The sequence below is a fragment of the Macrotis lagotis genome, chromosome 2, assembly GCF_037893015.1.
Source record: "Macrotis lagotis isolate mMagLag1 chromosome 2, bilby.v1.9.chrom.fasta, whole genome shotgun sequence".
NCBI lineage: Eukaryota > Metazoa > Chordata > Mammalia > Peramelemorphia > Peramelidae > Macrotis > Macrotis lagotis.
This window is the reverse complement of record NC_133659.1, coordinates 131352956-131373652: the sequence shown is the minus strand read 5'-3', so window position 1 is coordinate 131373652 and position 20697 is coordinate 131352956. Positions and strand designations below refer to the sequence as shown.

General features: G+C 38.2%; 1 protein-coding gene across 1 annotated transcript in view; it reads left to right on the top strand.

The window, feature by feature from the left end:
• Positions 1-6245: 6245 nt before the first annotated feature.
• Positions 6246-20697, top strand: part of ACBD3 (acyl-CoA binding domain containing 3) — a 55209-nt gene continuing 40757 nt past the window's right edge. Inside the window, exon 1 of the mRNA XM_074222818.1 lies at positions 6246-6584. Within this exon, the coding sequence (XP_074078919.1) occupies positions 6275-6584 (310 nt within the window). The 5' untranslated portion in view covers positions 6246-6274. The remainder of the gene's footprint in view (positions 6585-20697) is intronic.

Here is a 20697-nt window from a genome sequence, read left to right as displayed (position 1 = left end):
GTAACTCTGTGCAAGGCTCTATAATAAATGAAAAGTATACAAAGATTAATGATTAATGTTGAGTATCATGTCTTGTACATTTCAGGAAATATTTGTTGAGTTTAATAGTCTAAATAATTGATGATTCATAGGGCAGCAAGTGACAACACAAATTTGCCAATTATGTTGTTTTTCTTCAGTTGTTTCAGTTCTGTTTTACACTTTGTGACACCATTTTGGGATTATCTTGGTAAAACTCCTAGAGTTGTTTGTCATTGCCTTCTCCAGATCATTTTACAGATAAGGAAACTGAGGCAAAAAGGTTAAGTGACCTGCTCAAGGTCATATAGCTAGTAAATGTCTGAAGACAAATTTTAATTTAGGAAGATGAGTTTTCCTGATTCTAGGACCTGGATCTACACAGCATTTTAAAAATGCTTTCTCATTTGATTCTCACAACTTTATCAAATAACCTGTCATTATCAAATATCTTATCATTAATATTTCTATTAATTAAGCTGAGATTTAGAGACATTATGTAAATCATTCAAGGTCACATAGCTAATAGGTGCCTGAGGCAGGATTTGATTTCAGATTTAAATCAAGTCCAGTGTTCTTTCCAATGCACCATCTACTTGTGTCTATTGCTATTGTGTATTATGCCAGGATTACAAAGAAAAAAAAATTTGTTCTTGCTTTTAATCAGTTTATTGGGGAGCCAATCCAAGAATAACAGTGGTAGAGCATAGTAGTGATCTGTTTTGTTAAATCATTCCTTTTTACTCTCCATCCTAATACTGATTCAATCAATTATTAGTCTTATTAATTCCTTCTTTGTGCCAGACACTGCAAAGTACAAAGTGTACAAAGAAAAGCAAAAGAAAATTTCACAGTGTAATATACAAATGTCTCCTCTGCTTTGGAGAGTTGAATTGAAGAAGCAGTAATTTTATCTTTTATGAGCCCCCAGTCAGAGACAGGAATATGGCAAAGCATTTTTCTCTTCTCTATGGATATTTCTCTTTATTATCTTCTTCCAAATACATTTACAATAAACACATCCAAACTTGCAAAGGTCTTGTTCAGAATTGCTTATAAATAAAAAACTTGTTGTTGGGACGGCCAAGTGATACAGTGGATAGAGCACTGACCGGCCCTGGAGTCAGGAGGACCTGAGTTCAAATTCCACCTCAGACATTTAATAATTACCTAGCTATGTGACCTTGGGCAAGTCACTTAACCCCATTGCCTAGCAAAACAAAAAAAAAACCAACCCCAAACTTGTTGTTTGTCCTTCATTTTCAAAGAAGACCATGACATCAGTGAGGTGAGGCCATGAAAAGCACATGAATTAGATTTGAGTGAGGGGGTGCTGTGTTAAGTCACCAGCCTCACTTTCTCCTCCAGACCTATTTGGGTCCATGGCCAGATATGAATCAGGAAAACAGGAGATGGCCCTGGATGTGAGGCAATCAGGGTTAAGTGACTTGCCCAAGGTCACACAGCTAGTAAGAGTCAAATATCTAAGTCTGGATTCAAATTCCCATCCTCCTGACTCCAAGGTTAGTACTCTATCCACTGTACCACCTATCTGCCCCAAATTTAAAAAAAAATACATTTAAAACAAAGACAGACATAGATTTTCTCGTATTCAGGAAAAGTTCAGACTTCCATGAGGGAGTCTACAGGAAGGAAGAAAGATTATCAGCTTGAGGTTTGTAGTTGGATGAAGGAGACTGCTTCAGTAATATACGGTCTTTCCTAATAATCCTCCTGCCCAATAAGCCCAAGCAAACTTCTCCCCAGAATCCTGGGAATTCTATTTCTTTTCTGCAGTGTCTGCCATCGTTTGTACTTGTGCTTTCCTTTCCTCTAGCTCAGTCTATCTTTCTCTGCCTCCAAGCAGTTTCAGTCTTTAGCTGGATAGTACTGTAGCTTTTCAAAAAGAATAGAGATCCTTACTCTGTGACTGTCAAAAGCCTCTACATTTCTACTTCTTTAATGTTTGATATAAGAGAATAAGGTCAACCCAGGAAGTTTGTGCTTTTTTAAATCTTGGTCTTGCCTTTTGACCCTTTTCCTGTTACAAAGTTGATTTTCCTCAAAGACCTCACCCTAACTTTGAGTATCAGTAACAGATATGTGGCATGACTTTAATATTCATTCATTGGACTGGCTTGTTCACTTCAATCTACCTTCATGTTGGTAGGTCTCAGACTCCCTCTGGGAAGCTATACTCAAACTCAGAGTTCCAGAGATAATCCTATTGTGGGGAACTATATACATCTACTCATAGCCATAACTCTCAAGAAACTCAACTAGTAAGTTTTGATTTACATAATCCTGGTCACTCAAATGGATCATACATTAGATCATAAATATAACCCTTCACAAGTACTCATAAAGCAAATGTAGGATTAATAAATAAATCACAGTCCACACATATATCTGAGTTACACTTTCCTACCTATGTACTTATCTGTGGAAAAGACTGAGCATATGGAAACCCATGAGAAAATCACATAAAGAAAACTCATATACCCAAGAAAACTCACATTCTGACCTAGAAACTGCATTGTTCCCTTTGTGTTTTAGGAACTGTCCATAAAAATTCTTTAATGAATTTCAATTTATTTCTGTATTGGGCTTCTGATGTAGATTTGATTCAGTGATTCACAATATACTTAACTAACAAGATTAAAGTTACATGACATCTCAGTCAAAGGACAGGACTGGGTGAGTTCTCTAATTCCAAGCTCTCCCTCTGGTCTTCTGAATATACCCCACAGCAGCAATTGTAATATCTGTCACTTAAGCTTTACACTTACCTGTTGATATTTGATCTGTAGATTTCCTGAACATTTTCTCCTCTCTAGATTTTCATGACACTGCTCCCTCCTGGTTTTCCTGCCACTCCTCTCTCTCATTTGCTGCTTTTTAATTCATGTGATGATCCATGTGATGACCACAAATGTCCTCCAAGATTCTATCCAGAGTCTTCTCTTTTTTATTCTAAACTATCTTACTTGGTGATCTCATCACTCCTATAGGTTCAAATGTCATCTCTATAAAGATGTTTCCCGGATCTAAAGGTCATCTTTTTTTGGACATCTTGATTAGTCAAGAGATGTTTTAAATTCCTGTTCAAAACAGAGCTTATCTTTCCTTCAAAAACTCCCCTTTTGTTACTTTTCTTAAGAGCACCACTATCCTCCTAGTAGCCCAGACTTGCAACCTCAATATTCTTTATACCCCTTACTAAACATATATAAGTTGTTTAAATCTGCATATTTGTCTTCACACTATCTCTTGTGTATATATATATATATATATATATATATCCCTTCTTTTCATTTACACAGTTGCAACCATAAGTCAGACCCTCTCCTTAACTATTGCACTAGCTCTCCAACTAGCTTTTCCTGTCTTAAGTCTTTCTTTTTCCCTTTTCTCACTCTAATTCACCTTTTGCTCAACTACCACTGTGATTTTTCTAAAGCATGTTATCACCCTACTCATTTTTAAATATTTATTTTCCCTCCAGTTACATGTTAAAACAATTTTAAAACATTTTTAAAAAAGTTTTCAGCTTCAAATTCTATCCCTCCCTAAGATGATAAGCAGTTAAAGGTCATGCATGTGCAATCATGAAAAATATTTCCATAGTAATCATTTTGTACAAGAAGATTTGAATAAAAAAAATGAAAGAAAGGAAGGAAGGGAGGGAGGGAAGAAAGATGGAAGAAGGAAGGGCAGAAGGGAAGAAGAAAAGAAAGGTGAAAAATGCTTCAGTAGTATTCAGACAGTTTTTCTCTGCAAGTAGATAGCATGTTTTCTTATGAGTCTTTTGGGATTGTCTTGGATCATTGTATTGCTGAGGATAACTCATTCAAAATTGACCATTATATGATATTACTGTTACTGTACACAACATTCTTTTGGTTCTGCTTACTTTTCTTTGCATCAGTTCATATAAGTCTGTCCAGCTTTTTGTGAAATCATCTGGATTGTCATTTCTTTTAACACAATAATATTCTATCATAATCATATAGCTTGCTTAGTCACCCCCCCCCAATTGATGGGCATCCTCTTGAATTCCAGTTCTTAGTGACCACAAAAAAAAACTGCTATAAATGTTTTTGTACAAAATTGATCCTTTCCCTTTTTTAAAAATGTTTTTGGGATATAGACCTAACAGTTCACCCTGCTCAATTAGCAACAGTGGTTCCTATTACCTCCATGGTCAAACATAAACTCCTTTTTTTGGCATTTAAAACTCTTCATAACCTGGCACCTTCCTACCTTTCTAATCTTCTGTGTACTCTGAGATCTAGCCACATTAGCTTATTTGCTCTTCCTTGTTCATCTTTGATTTGTCTCTTTGCATTGGCTGTCCCTTATAGTGATATGCTTTGTCAGTTCACATCCACCCCTTCCCTGACTTCCTTCAAGATTCAGCTCAAGTCCCAACAGTGGGGGTCTCTATCTGTTCTCTTTCCTAACTCTTAGCCCCTTCTCCTTTCAGATTCCATTCTATCTCCTATGTTTCTATCTTGTATGTACCTTGTTATTTACATAGTGTCTCCATCAATAGAATGTGAGTTCCTTGAGAGTGAGGACTGTTTTATTTTTGCTCTTGTATCCCTGTACCTAATACAGTGCCTTACACATTATTAGTTACTAAATAAATTGATTGCTCTATAATTCAAGTGAGATATAAAGAGGTTCAGAATTAAGATACTAGTAGAAATGGTAAAGTGTGGGGCGGCTAGGTGGCTCAGTGGATAGAGCACTGGCCCTGGAGTCAGGAGTACCTGGGTTCAAATCCGGCCTCAGACATTGAATAATTACTTAGCTATGTGGCCTTGGGCAAGCCACTTAACCCCATTGCCTTGTTAAAAAAAAAAAGATGGTAAAGTGGAAAGATTCAAGAGATGGAATTGGAAGTAAAATCAACAAAAATTTGACTGATCAGTCATAGAAATGAGCCAAGATTATACTACATTTGAATATTATTCTCTGGTGGGTTACTGCTTTATAGAAGCCTTTAAACAATCAAAGTAACACATTCAACTTATCACAGAATATCTATCAATAAACAATAGTTGGGGTGGCTAGGTGGTGCAGTGGATAGAGCACCGGCCTTGGAGTCAGGAGGACCTGAGTTCAAATCTGGCCTCAGACACTTAATAATTACATAGCTGTGTGGCCTTGGGCAAGCCACTAAAACCCATTGCCTTATTAAAAAAAACAAAACCTAAAAAAATTTAGGGAAGTTAGGGAGAAGAAAAACTCAAGTTTGGACATGTTTAGTTTGTAGTGAAGGCAGGATGACAAGGACAAGTCCTGTGGGCAGCTAGAGATCCTGGTATCATAGATCTAGAGTTGGATCATCTGAAACGTCATTTTATAAACGAAGTAGCTTTGGAGTTGAGGGGGAAAAAGAGGGTAGGACCAACAATACAGATCTGGGAGATGTCATCATAGTTGGTTCTTGCCCTTCATTTTGGAAGAACAAAATGACGTCACTATGTTGAGACAGGACCAAGTGGTTTTAGGGACGCACGGGCTCCTGGCATGCGCTGGCACGGTCGGGCACCAATAGTCCATCAATATAGCGGAGGGAGCTGGAAGCACGAGTGGGGCCGGACGGTGGCCGGGGCCGGGGAGGGCGGGGTGAGCAGGGCGCCACTGGGGGCCGGAGCGCGGCCACAGGGCGCGGACGGCGCGGGGCCGGCCCGGGGCCGCCTCCAGGCTCCAGCCGGGGAGAGGGAGAGCGGGAAGGCGGCGCCTCCCGGGCCTGCGGCCGCCGGCGCCGCGCTGCCCTCCCTCCCGGGGAGCCCCCCACGGCCCCCGGGGGTGCGGCCCGTCGGCCCGGCCACGCTGCCGCTGTGCCCCGGGCCCCCTGGCGTCTCCCCCGGGCCCGGGGGGCGAGATGGGGAAAATGGCCGGCCTCGTCCGCCCTTCCGGGCCCGCGTCTGGGGCTAAAAGAAATGATTAGTAAAAACGGGGAAATCGCGGAAAACCTAACCAAGGCGTTGGGTCTTGGGTGGCACTGGGCATTCCCGGGGCCGGCGGGCAGGGGGCTCGGGCAAGGCCGCGGGCCCGGCCGGAAGGGGACGCTGCCACGTCGGGGCGGGCGCCGCGGGGGCGGGGCCGGGCCGAGGACCGCCCGCCTCGTCCTTCCTACCCCGCCCCTCCCGGAAGTTCCGCTTTGGGCCGGCGGAGGTCAGAGGGCGGCAGGAAGTAGATACGTGGCCGCCGCCTGTCCGCCGCAGAGGAGGTGCAGCCCGAGATGGCGGGGGTGCTGAGCGCCGAGCGGCTCGAGGTCTCCATCGACGGCCTCACTCTCAGCCCGGACCCGGAGGAGCGGCCCGGCGCCGAGGGGGCGCCGCCGCTGTCGCCGCCCCCGGAGGGGTCCGAAGCCGAGGCGGCGCCGGAGAGGCGGCGGGAGACCGGCGACAAGGGAGCGGCGGCCGAGGGCCCGGGCCCGGCGGCGCCCTCGGCCCCGGCCCGGCCGGCGGCGGACGACTCCGTGTTCCTGCAGGAGTTCTGGGGCTTCGGCCTGGAGGAGCTGTACGGCCTGGCGCTCCGCTTCTTCAAAGGTGAGCCGGGCGCGGGCCGCCGCCGCCCGCCCCGCCCACCTCCCCGGCCCGGGGCCCGCCGCCCGCCGCCCGCCGCCCGCCTCCTGCGGCCCGGCCGCCGCCGCCTCGCGCCCTGGGGCCCGTCCGGGTCCGAGGCCCCCCGGGCCGCCGGCCTCCCAACCGCGGCCACACCGCGGGCCGGCCGGCCGGGCGAGGCGGGAGAAGCCTCCCGGGAGTGGGGACGTTCCTAACCCGGATCGCGCTTGATTACCTGGTGGTTTGGGCCCCGAGGCCACCCTGCAGGGCGTAGCGAACCTGCGGCTGCCCCTCCTGCCTGTCACGCCCAGAGGCCCAGGGATGAGGGAGAGCCCTGCCCGCGATCTTCAGGTCTTTGGGGCTATTACTTTTGCCCCCTCCACCTGAAAGTATGCGGCTTCTATGTGTTTTACTCTTCTTGAAATTACTTCTAACTATTGTCCGTGGTCCGTCGGTCGTGGTTTTCTACCGGTTGGGGAAATCTAGTCTGTTGGTGGTGACGGCCCTTTCCCTGACAAAATAATGAAACTCTTAAAAGAGAAAACAGCACACGTGATTTATGTGTGAAAACTTAAATATTGCCAGTTAGGGTAAAAACTTAACAGACAACTTCCTCACAACAACCCTTTAAAAAAAATAGGAGCCCCCATTTAGCCATGATGACACATTGGAGCTGAAAGGGACCTCGGGGGTCATCTATTTCACTCATACTAGAAAATCTCTTCCACGTTGTACAAGACCTAATGTGGAATTCAAACTTGGGGTCTCTTGACTTTAATCCAGGGCTAACCATGAAGCTATGTGCTTTTCCATGTATGTGTTTTATAGTAAATACTTTAAAAGTAGTTTCTGCACAGTGTGCTATGCAAATTATATATTATATATGTTTATTAGAAGTTAAGGAGATCTTGTGTCACTAAACTGTCAGTGATTTTAACTGTACAAGCTAGTTCAGAATCACCTGGTCGCTGTTTAAAATTCATTGCACCTTATTGTCTCTATTTACAGTAATGGTTAACTGAGGTCAGTGCTTTGAGGATTACATCGCTTAGAGAAATGACAGTGAAAAAATAGATTTTAACCCATTTAATTTAAATGATCAGTGTTCAGTGGTTTCATTCTTTTGGTATATTGCATCTGATAAGACCCTAATAAATGTCAGTCAATAAGCATTTATTAACTTCCTATTCAGTACCAGACTTAAGGTATTTGAATTGAATTTTGGCATAAACTGGTAATGATGACCAGACATTTTTTTGGTCTGGGATCAGCAGTTTTGTCAGTATATAGGGAAGTCCTAGTGCAGAGGTGCTCTTCACTAAAGCAGATTAGGCACCTCTCTGTACTTTATAACCCAAGTTCCTAGAAACTTCAATGAGTTAAATGACTTGTCTAGAGTCATTCACTTAGTTTGGATCAGAGTTAGAATTTGTGCCTTGCTCTCTCTTTGTAAATCTCATTTATGTGAAACTATGGGTCTCAGTATAGTTCAAAATACTCTTGTCTTCTTCTATCTTAAGTTTTCAGCCTCCACAGAATATGACAAGATTGGGAGAAAATTGATAAAATGATTTCCCCTTGTATTAAGTGATACCATTCTTGAATAACACATGTTATGCTTGGATAATAGAACTCGCTTTTGAAAGTTTGAAAGCTTTGTTTTTGGTGTTTGAAATCTCATACCTTGAAATAAAAGGTCCTTGATGTGTAGAGTTCATTTATTTCCTAGTTAACTGCCTCAAGCTGATGCCAAGAGTTTATGTTATGGAGTCAGTATAGTAATGATAAAAGACCTCCTTCATTTCTGGATCATTTGGCAAAAAAGATGCTTAGTATAGTAAATGCCTAATTGAAAAATAAAAAGGAGGGACCAAAAGTGGTCAGAAGAAATTGTACATTGGATTAATGGAAAAGTAGAATGGAAACATTCCCTTCCTTTTCACCATGGGTAGTTTTGTTTTGTTTTGTTTTGTTTTTTTCTTTCCAGCTTGCTGACTTAGTGAACTATTTGGGCTTTGATTCATTTTTCTAAAATTGTAATGCAAGGTGAAATTTCCCTTAGGATTTGTGACATTGTTATGTGAATTTTGCTCAGGAAAGTTTACCTGTTCCTCAATGAGTTTCAGCTATGAAAGCCTTCTTTTACTCTATCAGATTGGCTAACATGACAGAAAAGGAAAATGACAAATACATATAGAAAATAAGGACACTAATGCAGTACTGGTGGAGTTGTGAACTAATACTTCTATTCTGGAGAACATTTGCAACAATGCCAAAAGGGTTATGAAACTGTATAGCATTTGGATAGAATAAAAATAGACTTCGAAAATGAGAATATCTTAGTCAATTTGAAAGATAACGTTCTGAAAGTACAGATAAACATCTACTCCAGCTTCTCCTGCTAGAGTTAGTTTTGTAATCCTGTTAATCCTCTGTGCCTTGGCATATCTGTCTATGGTGGGATAATATCACAAAGTAACATGAAGATGACATGAGAACAGATGAAATTGATTTGAAAAAGTTAAATGTAAGTATAAGATAATTCTTTCAAAAGCAATTTTCAGTTAAATTTAGGGAGACATGTAGAGTTGAATTAGCTTTTTTCTTAAGTATTTCTACTATTTGGATCAAGACAAACAAGGGGAGTAAAGTTGTGATCTTTAAGAGTTACAGACCATTTAGTTTCTAATCATAGGATGACTGCAGGATAAAGTAATTATACTAAAGCTATTTCTGTAATAAGACTACATGAATTGAAAATTAAATATTTTCAAATAATTTATTAACACTTCAGAAGCTTTAGACATCTACAGGGAAGGTTTAGAGAACAGGAGGACAGATGTTCACCAGGAATTTTAGCCAGGATTAATTTTAGAGTTGGATGGTACCTGTCTGAAATACCTACACCCTACTTTAAAAAGTTCCACTTTAAAAATTTGACTATGAAATCCTCCCCAAAGTAAGGTCTTAAAAGCCTACACAAACCAACAAAAAGTTAAAGTGTAGAATCATATTGTTAACTGGCTAGACATTAGTTTGGCAGGCCATTTTCTTATCCCTCAAACAAATTAATTTTATCCTTTGGATTGGTTCATTTGCAGTTAATACAGTTGTTCACTAGGTATCATACTTTTGTAGCCTGATTTTATTCTTCTAACTGAGGTCACTGGGAATTATAATTCTCAAGGAAATAAAAAAAATTTTTTTTTTAGGTTTTTGCAAGGCAAATGGGGTTAAGTGGCTTGCCCAAGGCCACACAGCTAGGTAATTATTAAGTGTCTGAGGTCAGATTTGAACCCAGATACTCCTGACTCCAGGGCCTGTGCTTTATCCACTGTACCACCTAGCCGCCCCAATAAAAAACTTAATGAAGTGTTCACTGTGGCTTTGCTTTTTGCTACATTTCATGTAACTTACTTGTACTTTTGTTTTGCCCTCTACCATAAGCCTCTTAAAAATAAGATCTTGTGTATCTCTTCTCTGCTCCTACCCCTTCCTGCATAATATGGGTCTTTGCTTAATAAATATTAGAATGACAATATTTCTAGATTAAATCACAAAGAAATACACACACTAAAAAAAATAGCCTGGATCCCAGGCAAGAATTTGCTGTCACTATTTTGCCTAAAGTTTTATTTTTGACTTCCTTTGCATTTTATTTGAGGCAGCTGAATTTGGGGGGAAAAAAATTTATCTTGAATATCCATAGATGTTTGCTATGTTAAAATGTGAATTCTTGGATAATTTTTTTTTTGCAAGGCAGTGTGGTTAAATGAATTGCCTCAGGTCACACAGGTAGGTAATTATTAAGCTTCTGAGGTCGGATTTGAACTCAGATCCTCTTGACTCCAGGGCCAGTGCCCTAACCACTTAGCCACTTAACTGCCTCAAGCAAAGATAATTTTTGCCTTTCTTTGTATGACCCAGCCCCTAAAGGGTCTAGCTCACAGTAAACATTTAATAAATATTTGTTGCCTTTTGTTGACATTGAAAATTTTCAAAATTTGGAAGTTATATGGACTTTTTAAAAAAATCATGTGGAGGATTGTTGCTATTTGTCCTTCATTTTTGAGATGTCTGTGACATCAGGAAGGTGATGCCATGACCTGCATGTGAATTGGATTTGAGCGAGGCAGTGCTGTGTTAAGTCACCAACCTCAATTCTTCTCTAAAGCCATCTGGATCCAGTGACCAGATATGATGATTCAGGAAGACTGGATTCTTGAGGATAGTTGCTTGTTAGCTGACAGAATTATTATTACCAGTAGATAGTTTTGTGAAAATACTAAGGTTTTTATTTCCCTTTGACCATCCTGAAACATATTATAGTTTTGTTTTGTTTTTTTAACCAAAGGCCATATTAGAGAATAGGGAATAGGGTTGTATTGGGGGTAGGGGTGGAAAGAATGAAGGAGAGTGTGTAGGTGTAGGCATGTGCTTAAAGAAGCCCCCCCCCCCCCAAGGTTTTAATGCTATTTGAAACTCACTTGAGGTGTTCATTTTCATGCATTCATTTTACCCTTTTCAGATACTACTAAATAAGTGGTTATCTAGAGGGCTGAGAGAGATATGGGTCATCAGAAATTTTATCTAGGCCTTTGGCCAATTCTGCCTTAAACAATATTGTTTCAGTTTGATAGGTCTTATCCAATTATTTGAAATCAAGATTTTTCCACTTTGGAGGCTATTTCAGGTTCATTTCCAAAAATGACTGCTGGAGCAGCTAGGTGGCACAGTGAATAGAGTACTAGCCTTGGAGTCAGGAGGATCTGAGTTCAAGTCCTACCTCGGACACTTAATAATTACCTAGCTTTGTGATCTTGGGAAAACAAAAACAAAAAAGATGACTGCTTAGTGAATAAAACAGTACAAATATTCTTCTCATAAATCATGAAGATTCTTAATGTTAATTTGCTTATACAGCTGTCTGGTTTAGAGGTATTTTTGAATGCTAGTTGTGAGAATTTAGTATTATCCTTAATTTTTAGCTATAATTTTTCTAAAAATCAGATCTTTTCCCCAAGTCTAATGTATTTGTTTTTCATATCAGTATAGCATTAATGCAGTTTTATGTTTTATTTTATTTAATTTTAAAATTTTGAGGGGAGCATTGATTCAATTTTTCTAGACATCAGAATTTCAAGGAATCTGTAAGGTTCTTTGTTCTATCCATTCCACAGCACTACTCTTAAACCATCTCAAATAGTTGTCTATTTTTTCTAGATTTTGGTAAACATTGTTTTTTAAGAGAGAAAAGGCTTCAAAAACTTTTTTATAATTACTCATGTGTATGTAGAGTTTCCTTCCCTCAACAATCCTTTGAGGGTTTTTTTCATTTTTAAGATGAGAAAACTGATTTGTCGGTGAGGTATCATAATTTGCCCAAGGTTTACACAGTAATTAGTATCAAAATTTGAACTCAGGTGTCCTCCACATCCTATACTGTAGGATCATATTGCTGCAGTCCAAGACTTACACAATTTTGATTGGATAGCTATAATTACATAATGATTGTCATTCCTTAAATAGAAGAGGTTACAGAAGTTTTATTGTAAGTGTAAAGTCATTACATTAACAAATTAAGCAAGAAAATAGCCTAGAAGCTGTCTCTTGACAGGAAATTATTGCATGCTCTGTCGGCCTCATTTACCATATGAGTAGATTGAATAAATGAGTGTGTGAGTGCAAATGATGTATATATGACCTTATATATTTATTTCCCCTTTATTATTACATTTTCTGTAAAACTGCCTAAAATTTGGCATATTTGTCTGTTGGCCCCTTTGCTGTTTTCCAAGCCCTTTTTAGGTAAACTTTTTAAGGTAAAGAAATCTTGAATTGCATTTCATTGTTGATCTTCAGTTTTGCTGAAAATTTATTTCTTACTCTGCAGCCCTCATTCCTTCTTTACCATTCTTCTGCCTTAATTTAGGGTCACATCTGAGGGGAGGGGGGAAGCGTAGTAAGAAGGGAGTGCTTTTGTTAGTTAAACTATCTGAAGTATTTTCCTGTTCAGGATCACAAAGGTATATTTTTTATACTTTGAAAAAAATATTCCCTGTTGAGTAGCCAATATATTCCTAACTTAGGTTAAAAATGAAAAAGCTATTAATATTTCTAGAAAAAAAGTGTTGTCTTCTGATTATTTATTACTACTTTTTTTAGGTTTTTGCAAGGCAAATGGGGTTAAGTGGCTTGACCAAGACCACACAGCTAGGTAATTATTAAGTGTCTGAGGCCGGATTTGAACTCAGGTACTCCTGACTCCCAAGGGCCGGTGCCCTATCCACTGTGCCACCTAGCCACCCCTATTACTACTTTTTCTTAAAGAACTCAAGGTTACCTTTAAAAACTTGCTAAAGCATTCTTAATAGTTTTACTTAATATTTCAATTAACTAATTTCAGTATAGCATTCTTTGTAATTCCTATTTACTTTGTTTTATGCATTTATAGCTTTATTCTGAAAAGGAGTCAATCAGCTTCACCAGACTATCAGATACATGACATTAAAATAATTAAGAACTCCTGATTTAGAGGATAGAGTGATATTTTTAGCAGACAGGGTAGCAATTTAATTACTTTCCCCACTAATTTCCACATTTGTTCCTGTTTGGTGTCCTCTTCATGACCCTGTAGATCTTTATCATATGTGAGGTTTCCTTGGTATAGATAGTGAAATGGTTTGCCATTTCCTTCTCCAGTGGATTAAGGCACAGAGAGGTTAAGTGACTTACCTACAGTCATATAGTTAAGTGTTTGAGGTTGGATTGCAACTAAACTCTTCCTGATTCCAAACCTGGTGTTTTATCACTGAGCCACTTAACTGCCTCCCCCTTATTCTGCTGCCCTAGCCTTAAGTTCATTCTTCAGTTGTGGAACATTGATTTTTTTTTTTAAATAAATTTCTTTCATTACACCTACTTGCACAGATAGTTTTCAACATTCATTTTTGGGTAAGATTTTGAGTTCACATTTTTCTTCCTCCCCTTAACAGTGAGTAACTATATATAACATGTTTAACTATATGGAACATAAGATTCTTAAAAGCTGTGATTTTTGTCAATGTTTGATAACAGGGCATTATAGTGTTTGATATTATTCTACTTTAAGCTAAACACGAGTAAGTCTTGAATCTTAAAGACTGAATCAGTACAAGTTTCCATTTTTCTTTTGTCTCAAGTCAAAGTAGCCTTTGTTTACTTTTATAAATCTTTTTTCTTAGATTTTAAAATTAGATGGAGAATTTTGTTTATGAATTATGCCTCATTTCTAATAATGGCTTTCTCCAATCAGCAGCATAATTTAAAATAATAATGCTTAAGTGTCTGATTCTGATTCTTTATGAAAACAAACCTTTTAAAGAATGATTGTTCTTTTTTAAAATTAATTAATTTATTTTGAATTTTCCCCCCTTAATCTTGCTTCCCACAGAAGGCAGTCTGTTAGTCTTTATGCTGTTTCTATGGTATACAATGATCTAAGTAGAATGTGATAAGAGAGAAATCATATCCTTAAGGAAAAAAAAGTATAAGAAATAGCAAAGTAAGATAACGTTTTTGTTTTTTAAATTAAAGATAATAGTCTCTGGTTTTTGTTCAAACTCCACAATTCTTTCTCTGGATACAAATGGTATTCTCTACCACAGTTATTCCAAAATTGTGCCTGATTGTTGCACTGATGGAATGAGCAACTCCCTCAAGGTTGATCATCACCCCCATTTTGCTGAAGAATGATTATTCTTTCAGTTGTGAAGTTGAGTCCCAAAAAGTTGTTGTTGTTTTAGTTGTATTTCATAATAAAAGTTTTATATTTTTGAAATCTTTAGCCATTCTGCGGGTTTTTTCTATTAATTGTGTAAAATAACAACCCATCTTGTAAAAGGCAAGTGAAGTTTTTCATAACCTTCAATAACAAGAGAAGAAAGTCTTGCATATCAACAAAAAGTAACTATACTAATTTTGCTTTGGTTTATAAGACACTTCTGCAGTGTCAGAAATTACAGTAATAGCTTGATTTTTAAAATGAGACTAGGTTGCACAGAAGTATATTGTAAAACATAGGTTGGGAATAAAGAACGAGAGAAGTCAAAGACTTTCAGGTTTACGGAAATCTCACATCTCTACATCATGAATACTCTCTTTTAGAAAACCAGAGGATATTGAACATGGTAAGCAATCACACTCTCCTCTGACTTTTGTGCTATTCATATCTACCACCCCAACAAAATCCTGGTTTCTTTTGTCTATAGAATCTCTCCATGAGTTTGATACCTGTTAAAATTTTTTTCTCCTCCCTAACTCCTGTCTTCATAGTAGGGGATTTCAACATTATGTATTGCTTCTCCCTCAAATACTTCAACTATTTGGTTCTTCAGTCTACTCACTTCCCATGAGTTACCCTACCACAGACATGTCTTTATGAGTCATACCCTTGATCTTTCCAACACCCACATATGTACTACACTCAGATTTAAGAGTTCTAAAATCCCCTTATCCAACCATTTATCTAATGGTTTTTCATCTTTCCCTCTGCCTTCCCTTATATAACCCTTCTCTTCATCTTCACAGAGATTTATAATCCATTGACCTCTGTTTTCCTTCTGCACTATCCACTCTTTCCTCTTCTTTTTGTCTTAATTTCTTGATCAACCAATTCAACTCTACATGGTTTGCCCCACGCTTCATCCTAAGAGCACTTTCATCATTCATCACACATGTGTGCTACTGAAGGAAGATGTAGAAAATCACACAACTTCTGACTGGGTTCACTACAGATTTATATTTCATAACTTCAGCTAAAGTCCTCACTTGCTGCTTAAGCAATCCTTCTGTGCCTCTCTAATCAATTTGCTTTCCCATTCCAGTGGATAGAGCATTGGCCTTGGAGTCGGAGAATGGGAGTTCGAATCCTCATTTACTAACTTGTCACTTTGGCAAGTCACTTAACTCTGATTGCCTTAAATACAGGACCATTTCCAGGCATCTTGATTCATCAGCTCACTGGACCCAGATGGTTCTGGAGGAGAAAGTGAGACTGGTGACTGAGCACAGCAACCCCTCACTGAAATCCAATTCATGGCATTATCTCCCTGATGTCATGGTTTTCTTTGAGAATGGACAAACATCACTTTCCTACTCTCTACAGTGACTTTTTTCCAGTTCAAACCTTCTATGGCTCTTCTTCCATTTTCTCAGCTGAGATTTTTGCCTCATTATATAGGAAAAAAAATTAGGTCTTTTGCTGTGAATTCTCTTCTCCCCTTTTCCTCATTTTAATCACTCAGTTGCCTTCAGCCACCCTTCCTTCACCCTGTCTAACAGTAATGAAATGGCCTTACTCCTTACCAGAGCTAATCCCTCCACCTGTTCAGGTGATTCTATTCCTTCTTATATCCTTCAACAGATTATCCTCATTCTTACAATTATTTCCAGTCTTTCCTTCTCTGCTGACATTTCCTACTGCCTACAAACATATACATATCATCCCTATTCAGAAAAAAACCCTTACTTGATTCTTCTATTACTGCTAATAATCATCCTTTACTGCTTTTTCCTTTGTGACTAAACTTGAGATGCCTCTACTTTTTCTGCTCTGACTTTCTTCTTAAATACTACATTATGGTCTTATCATTCCACTGAAAATGCTCTCCAAAATTATTAATGATCTTGTCTTCTGCAGTTTTTTACTTTTTGGTATTTGCTTTTCCTCCTTGATATTTGCTTCTCTCTAAGTTTTGGGACATCATTCTCTCCCAATTTTCTTTTTAGCTATCTTGACTGCACCTCCTCTGTCTTCTTTGCTGGATCTTTGTTCACATCATGCTCTCTAACTTTACATATAACCTTACATATAACCTTACAGGTTCTATCCTGGGCTCTCTTCTTTTCTCCCTTTATAGTATTTGACTTGATGATCACATCAACTCCCAATGATTTAAATGCCATCTTTATGCTGACGATTCTCAAATCCACTTCTGCTCCAATCTCTGCTGAGTTTTGTATCACATATTCAACTGCCTTTCAGATCTTCAGCTAGAACTGAATGTGCAGCCTCAATTTGTCCAAAACAGACAGAGTTTCAAGAATATATTTCAAGATTTTAGAAAACACAAACTTCTTTTGAGTGTATTTGCTACTTCATTCTCAGTTGACATCAATATGTTGCCTGCATACTTGCAAATAGAATGTATATTTATTGGACTTTTATAAGTTGTTCCTACCTAAAGAAAAATATCTGACATTTTACAAAAATGCCTATTCATGATGTCTGTTTTGAGTAGTACATATATTTGTGAGCAACTTTTTTTCCCATATGAAGTATACAAAAAAGTAACACTAGATTACATATTTCAGGCAGACTTATTCTTCACATTGCTACAGCCTCAGTCAAACCAGATAAAATTTATGTTCCAGAACAAAATTTTCACCATTGTTGGCATTTCAAACCACCACACTTAAGATTCTAACATCATGGACCTTGGCTCCTCATTTTAGAAATGGCATTGAAGAACAGAAAAGCATGGGATTAATCCAGGTGTGTGTAGGAAATCATTTAGGAAATTTAATAATTTTGAGGATTGACTCCAATCTAAAAGAGAAGACACTGAATATGTGGAAAAAAAGAGGTCTTGGACTTATTAATATTGCAAAAGGAAACAAGGAAAAATTTGATTAATTGCTCTATATATCTACCTTCTATACGAAATGTTTGAGATTCATTTATGCATTTATCAGTGCTATCTTCCTTGGGAGGATTAGTGGGAAATAGGTTTTTGAATATGTATTATCATAAAAGATGTTCATCACAGTGATGATGAATATATATATAGAATAGAATTAGAAGCAGAGTAACTGTTTTATCTCCAGGAAATGGATCTCAAACTTCTAAAAGCCTCTATTTTGAATATTTTGCCTGTATGGGTGTGGAACTCTACAACTGTTAAAGAATTAGAAGTGAATGCCACACAAATGACAGTAAACATGGTAGACACAAGCAGTCCACAACATACAAATTAATGGAGAAGTTAATAGAATCTTCAAGGTACATAAAGGATATTTTCAGGAAAATTTAAATCCAGCCTCAGATACTTAATAATTACCTAGCGATATGACCTTGGGCAAGTCATTTAACCCTATTGCCTTGCCAAAAAAAACCCCAAAAACCTTAAAAAAAAGAGGTGTTTGATCTGGTCCCATTGGGAGAGTAAGGGATGACACTAGTCCTCCATTAGCATCACTGTATATCATCAGAAGAGATTGAGCAAAGCCTTTAGTTGACTGAGTGGATTTCACACAGTGAACTTATGAGAGAGATGAGACATAACATCAATGATGACATGACATCAGTGGATGGAACATCCTAATTTGATGAGATTGCAGGTACATTTTATTGTTTTGGAAGTAATTTTTAATTTAATTTTTTAATTGAAATTTTATTTTTTTTTCAATTATACATGCAATAGTTGTTTTTTTTTAACATTCATCGATTTGCAAATTTTTGAGTTCCATATTTTTCTCCCCCCCCCCACTTCCCCTCTCTCACAGCAGTGAAGAGTCTGGTAAAAGTTGTCCATATACATTTATGTTTAACATATTTACATATTAGTCATTTTATGAAAGAGGAATTAGAACTAAGGGAAAGAAAAATCTTGAGGAAAGAAGGAAGAGCATAAGAGAAATTTTTAAAAAAATGAACATAGTATGCTTTCAGACTCCATAGTTTTTTCTCTGGATGTGAATGGCACTATCCATAGCAGGTCTCTCAAGATTGTCCTTGATCTTTGAACTGCTGAGAGGATGCATCCATCATAATTGATCACAGAGTAATTTTTATGTAATTGTGTTGATAAATTTTTGAATTTTATTTTTTATTCTGAATTTGACAAATACCTCCTAGAGAGAATATTTCCACGTGTGAAATCACAAAATTTAATATATATGTAGCTTGCTTTTTTATTTTTCTTAAAATATGTAATATATTCAGTAGATTACTTTAAAATCCTCGAGGATACCAAGAAAGGCAAAAACAGTCCCTCACTCTAGGGACTCACAGTCTAATAACTGTACAAAGAAAATATAAAGAGATACATTTATCGCATAGTTAGAGAGGGAAGGCACTAAGATTAAGGAGGACTGGGAAGGATGAGGTAAAAGTGAATTTTCTTTGAATTTAAAGCACTTAAAATAGAATTTGAAATGCTGCTGTTTGGTGTGTCAGGCAGTTTACTCATCCTCGAATTCCCTGAAACAGTGAAAAAATGAGTTATGAACAAACTAGATGGTGCCATGGTTGGGATGCTGAACCTAGGGTCAGGAAGTCTGAGTTCAAGTGTATCCTCACGCTTCCTGAACAAGTCAGTTGACCTCTGCTTGCCCCATTTTCCTCATTTATAAAATGGGTTAATAAAAGTCACCTACTTTTTGGGGTTGTTGTGAGGATCAAATGAGATAATATTTATAAAGTGCCTAGCACATGGCAGGCCCTATGGAAAAGTTTATTTCCAGTTCCTGACCCTTTGAGTACAGAGATGAGAGCTTCTTAAGTAACAGTAAATATCTATGTTCAAGGTATGGTGATAGGATTATAATCATATTTATTTTTGTATTCTTTGAGATTTACAAAATGCCAGGTGTGCTCACTTAGGTGTTGTAGATAATGACAGAGTACTGAATTTGGAAATAGGAAAACTTGTTTAAATTCTGCCTTAAATATTTACTAGCTGTGTGACCTTGAGAAAGTCACTTAACCTTTATTTGCCTCCATTGCTTTTTTGTAAATTGGAAGAAATAACACTGTCTACCTCTCAGGATTGTATAGATAAAATGAAGCTATATGTAAATTGACATATAAATATTTGTTATCATTTGTAAGTGAAGAACCTGTAGCTCACATAGTTACTTGCTTAAGTTTGAACAGCTTACAAATGTGAGGCTGGGATTAGAACTCCAGACCCCCAGACTGCAGGACTACTAAATTTTGTAGTTTCCCTTTAAACATCATTGGTTTGGTTCTAGAATTTTTTTAATCTGAAAGAGAATTCTGACCCAACTTTTTAGTTTCCCTAGTTTTTAAAAAAATAATTCCTTGTGCGGTGGTTAGGTGGCGCAGTGGATAGAACACCGGCCCTGGAGTTAGGAGTACCTGAGTTCAAATCCGTCCTCAGACACTTAATAATTAATTACCTAGCTGTGTGGCCTTGGGCAAACCATTTAACCCTATTGCCTTGTGAAAAACCTAAAAAAAAATAATTGCTCTTGACATAAATTAAGATAGTTCATCAGGATTTTGTAACTTTCCATGTTTTTGACCTTACTTTCTAATTTTATGCATTTAATAATAGATATAATATACTTAGTGCTTTGAACCTTATAAAAATATATCATTTACATGGAGTTTTTTTTTAGGTTTTTTTTTTTGGTGTTTTGTTTTTGCAAGGCAACGGGGTTAAGTGGCTTACCCAAGGCCACACAGCTAGGTAATTAATTATTGAGTTCACTCAGGTACTCCTAACTCCAGGGCCGGTGCTCTATCTACTGCACTACTTAGCTGTTCCCTAGATCTAGATCTGACTCCAAGGTTATCTGGTCCTACCCTTTCATTTTACAGATGAGGAAACTGAGATCCAGGGATGTGAAGTATCAGAAGTGAGTAAGTCAGTCGCAGTTACAGCTGATATTATCCTGTAATCCTGATGCTGTATATGTCTGAGGTGAAATTTGGACCAGGTGACTCTTTTTGACTATCCCTTACTGCCTCTCATGCTACTTTTATGTAAATAGGGAACAAATTGTTAAAATGTCAACCTCCTCCCTAAAAGAAAGAAAAATATCTAGTTCTTACTAATAATATTTAGTGGCAGATTCATTTAGTTTCCCATGAAATTACCTTGAAATGAAATACCAAATTTTAATTGTTGGCCTTTGTTATGTAAGTATTGCCTTTGATATGTGCTTCTGTAGTTTTATATTCTTTTTTTAAGGCAGTAGGGTTAAGAGTGACTTGCCCATGGTCACACAGCTAGGCAATTATTATTAAGTGTCTGAGTTCAAATGTGAACTCAGGTTCTCCTGACTCTAGGGCTGGTGCTCTATCCACTGT